The 4,932-nt window shown below is 26.9% G+C and overlaps 1 protein-coding gene and 1 long non-coding RNA gene across 2 annotated transcripts in view; one reads left to right on the top strand and one right to left on the bottom strand.

Moving 5' to 3' along the window:
• LOC116186429 overlaps positions 1-446 on the bottom strand; it is a 1,720-nt gene extending 1,274 nt beyond the window's left edge. The window contains exon 1 of the long non-coding RNA XR_004151416.1: positions 231-446. This is a non-coding gene — a long non-coding RNA (uncharacterized LOC116186429). The remainder of the gene's footprint in view (positions 1-230) is intronic.
• The window catches only part of LOC102675968 (putative oxidoreductase GLYR1 homolog), a 21,924-nt gene extending 17,425 nt beyond the window's left edge, over positions 1-4,499 (top strand). The window contains exons 8-10 of the mRNA XM_006622253.2: positions 3,418-3,528; positions 3,624-4,068; positions 4,164-4,499. Coding sequence (XP_006622316.1) covers positions 3,418-3,528; positions 3,624-4,068; positions 4,164-4,363 — 756 coding nt within the window. The 3' untranslated portion in view covers positions 4,364-4,499. The remainder of the gene's footprint in view (positions 1-3,417; positions 3,529-3,623; positions 4,069-4,163) is intronic.
• Positions 4,500-4,932: the final 433 nt, after the last annotated feature.

Here is a 4,932-nt window from a genome sequence, read left to right as displayed (position 1 = left end):
AACTTTACTAAACTTTAAAAAATAACTAATTTACTAACTTTACTAAGAAGAAATTTTTTAATTATAAATTTATTATTATATTATATTTTATTATTATTATAAATTTAAAAAAAAATTATATTTTAATATTGTTCTAGAAATTTTAAATTTTTTCAATTATATTAAAATATCTATAAAATATTCAATTCATCATTTAATAAACTATTTCTATATATCTCTATTAAACGTACCTTCTTTCACTTTACCTTCATGGTTCTTTCGTCTCGACATGTTCATTCTTGCTCTCAGAGAGTTCTTGCAAAGTCAGCAATTCGGTGAAATTAATTGCTAGTTGAGTTTTCATCTTAGTATGCTGATAATGATATGATATTATAGGATATTTCGATAGTTCCAAAATAATTTAATTTTTGCATATAATCAATGTGATAAAAATATTAAGTAATTTTTTTTTATTAATCAGTTATTAATATTTATAACTTTTTTATAAAACTTCGAGATAATTCTTAAAACCTTGTAGGAATTCTTTTCATCTTCTTAAATACAAATCGTTTTTTTTTTTGCATGAATTCTCACGCACGTGTTTTCTGTTGATTATGTATCATGTGTAAATTAATAATAACAAAATTAATATAATAAAAAATATAATAAAAAAGTTTCCGCACGTTCATTAAAAGCTGTAGAACTATACCCTGCATAACTATAATTCTTCTTGAACAACATTCGCTTTTGTAACTTGTATTCTAGTACGCTGGTTTCATGCTTATCCATCTAACTCTCTTGTTGATCGACATGTATAGTTCTTTATTATTAGTTTATTTTTTAGAAAAAATGGATCTCTTGAATATAAGAAAAAATTTAATTGAAAAAGATTAAAATCATTTTAAAATTGATCAAATCTTAAGAAAAAATGAATTCAGCAAAAATAATGCTATTAATTTTAGAATTATATTATATTTAATATACATAAGGTTGTTTATATTATTTAAATAAATTATTACTTTCGATGTTCAACATACAATATATTATATATAATATATTATATTATATTATATTATTCATTTTATTGCAGATTTGAAATGCCTATTTATTGTGCAGGATAGTAAATGTTTTTCTTTTTATATGATAATATTTGGTAAATATATAACAATTAATTTTTCAAAGTATCATATAATCATATATATATATATATAATTATGTGAATTTTAAATATTTTTTTAATTAATATAGTATTAATTAATGAAATATATAATAAAAGATTTTTGTAAATTGTTATAATTGTAAATAATATTGCTATATAATTTTTAAAAAAAAAAAATTTTTTTGAAAGATTTGAAAATCATAACTTATTATATGGATGGTATTTGAGATATTCTGAACTATTTGATATATATTGTATGCAATTATATTGAATACACGGACTTATTCGTTCCGGAAAATCATTAAATTTCTTCTTTGATAGAAACTATACAAGTCGATTGAAGTTGGTTCAAGGTTATCCACTGACATGTATTTCGCAGTTACATAAATATAGCTTGTTATATAATTTCTTATTATATTTAAATAAAAAATAATAGTTCTTTTTGAAATTTTTATATTAAAAAAATTCAAAAGTTTTCTAAAAAAAGCTAAAATAGGATTTTTCTTTACATATGTTACCAAATTATTAATCGCATTAATATGAATAAAATGATTAAAATGAATAAAATACATTATACGTGACAAAATTAAGCTGCTATTTTAAATCCTGTCTGCAAATTTTTTTACTTTCGCAAGTTGAGCAAATATAATCCGAACGTAGCAACGGTGTAAGCAATTGAGAATACATATCTTCACTTTGCATTATATATAAAAAAAGAGAAAAAAAAAAAAGTTCTTTACCTATTGATCGTTTGCATTTTTTTTTTCATTTTGCGTACATTTATTCAATTTTTAACCCTAATTATTTATGCTATGAATTTTTGTTATCAGTGCATAACATTATTGTTTTACATATTTGATTTTTCAATCGTATAAGCATTATATTATATGATTTTATATTTCATAATATAAAATCATGATTATATTATATGAATAAATTTTTCTTGCTTGCTCAGATTGGAATATTACGTAAAATAATGCAGATCTGAAATGTGATCGATATACTTTTTGTTTAATTATTTTTGTGCACGTGCAAAGAATGAAATATAAATTTTTATATTTGTTTCAAACTATTGAATATTATTCAACTAATAGTACTAATAGTATTAATATCAATAAATATTAATTAATATTAAAACAAAATTACTATTATTGCTTTTGTCATTTAATAACCAAAGAATTTGCTTTATGATTAAAGATGAACATTTATTACATATTTAATTGTAAAATCAAGATTTATAAGATTATTAAAGATTGTTTGTGGACTGAAAGAATATAACCTACTCATCTTCTCTGTTCCTTTGTTGACAATACTTAACTGACTTGTTGACTCGCTATATTCATAAAGACAAGAAATCGTCAATGTCACGAATGTTCTTTTACATTTTTGATTTATGTTCATTATATATATATTTCAATAAAAAATTGTAATTAATTCATGAATTATATTCAAAAATTGAATAAATATTAATTTAATAGCTGAAAAAAATTAATTTGAGTGAAAAGCATAAGTCGTAAAATATGACACCATTATACATTGGATAAAATATGGCGTCAATTTCACTTAAAAATATTTACTTTCATATAAAAAACAGTATTATATATATCTTATAAATCTTAACATAATCAAATCGTTATTATATTAAATTTAATATAATTTTCAAATTGAATATTGTAATATTAACTGTTTTTACTGATTTGTTGTTCATTTCTTAAATATTGGAAAGTTTAGAAATTTCTAGAAATTCATCAGAACATATTTCGTTTTACGCTACATATAAAGATAAATGAATTTATAATTCTTTGAATCTCAATGAATATGTAGATACACCTTTTGGCCGTATGCGGGAAATATCTTTAAATGATGCAATGGCGTCGTTTGCTGATGTGGCAAGCAAGCCTGGAAACGTTTAGCTTCGAAGCTGTTGAGACTACGTACGTGACCTGAATGGCGACGCAAATGGCGAGTGGCTCGTTGTGGCGACATCTACCGGAGCCGCTATCGTTAGATTTTTTGCAGTACCATGTCGCACCGAGCGGTGTCGCTAAGATGCTAAATCAAAACTTATCAGGGCCGTAACAAGCTTAATTTATGAATTGAAAAGAAAAATACAAAAATATTTTCTATTTAAGTACATTATTTTATTTCTTTATATAATGAAATATTATGTATAAATTTATATTTCCATGTTTTGATTGGTTGGTCTCATCAATTTTCAAAATTTTAAATTTAAATTAAAAAATTAAAAAATTTAAATTGTGTATTGTTTTTTTGGTTAGTGCGCAGATTTTGTAAAAGCTGGGGCAGAACAAGGTTTAACACCATCCGATGTGGTTCTCGCTGCCGATATTACATTTTCTTGTGTAGCGGATCCTCAAGCAGCTAAAGATGTAAGTAACAATGTTTATCTTTTAAATTATTTTACATATAATTTTGTCATTCTTTTGTTATCATATTATATTATAAAAAATGTTATTATTTTTAGATGGTGTTTGGAAATTGTGGAGTCCTTACGGAAATATCTCCAGAGAAAGGATATGTAGAAATGACTGGTATAGATGCAGAAACATCACAAGATATCGCAGAGGCAATAACTGCAAAAGGTGGCCGCTATTTAGAGGCTCAAGTACAGGGTAGCAAAACGCAAGCACAAGAGGGTACGTTGGTGATCCTTGCGGCTGGTGATCGAACTCTATTCGATGAATGTCAATCTTGCTTCGAAGCAATGGGGAAAAATAGTTTTTATCTCGGTGAGGTCGGCAATGCTTCCAAAATGAATCTCGTGCTTCAATTAATGGCAGGAGTCACTCTTGCTGGTTTGGCCGAGAGCATGGCTTTAGCAGATCGTGCTGGCCTTCAGCAAAAGGACGTACTTGAAGTTTTAGAATTAACATCATTGGCTTGTCCTGCTATTCTTGACAAAGGGAAAGGTATTATTATCATTTTTTTGTCTTATTTCTTTTGATCGATCATTAGTAAATTACATCTAATTCTTTGATATCGATAATATGATTTAATTTTTTAGCTATCATCGAAGGTGGATTTCCTACACAGTTACCACTTCAGCATATGCAAAAAGACTTAAGACTCTCTTTAGGTATGAGCGATCAATTAGAACAGCCATTACCATTGGCTGCTGCAGCGAATGAAGTTTACAAACACGCTAAACGCCTTGGTTATGGAGAACATGATGCTTCTGCTGTTTACATCAGAGCCAGGTTCTAACGGAGCATGCATCGTCAAGCTTTTGCTATACCATATTTATTGCAATATCTAACGTTGTTTCCCGTCGCTACCAGAGAAGAGTAGTGTGCTATTTGTTAAAGGGAATAATGGAAAACCACTGTGAATCGCTAAAAAAGATGCACCGTGATATTTCTTAACATGTTAAATAGATTTGTCAGAACAGAATTGTTCTGTTACTTTTGAAATCAATGCAGATGAATCCGATGGATTTGGGTGGATAATAGCAGTAATGTTGATGTATACAGGCCTCGTCGTTTGTTTAATGCGACGAATATGTAAACTATAAATGTATATGTAATTTTTTTTTTTTACATGTTTTTTCAAGAAAACTTTTTGCGTATACATAGATGAATACTTTTCTTTTTTTTTTCCGTATTATTTTAACGTATGGCGACTACTTTTCTCGAGACAGCGTGGGTCTTGAATAGTCGATCTCTCGAGTCGCTTTCCGACTTCGATTCCATAAAACGCACCCCTCACTTGAAAACTTGAGAGACTTGGGACGTGTCGAAAATGTGCCTTACAATATTATTCGAACAAGGCTTTCG

This window comes from Apis dorsata, unplaced genomic scaffold, assembly GCF_000469605.1.
Source record: "Apis dorsata unplaced genomic scaffold, Apis dorsata 1.3 scaffold_683, whole genome shotgun sequence".
NCBI classification, from domain to species: domain Eukaryota; kingdom Metazoa; phylum Arthropoda; class Insecta; order Hymenoptera; family Apidae; genus Apis; species Apis dorsata.
The sequence above is the reverse complement of the archived record's forward strand: the minus strand, read 5'-3'. Positions and strand labels throughout refer to the sequence as shown.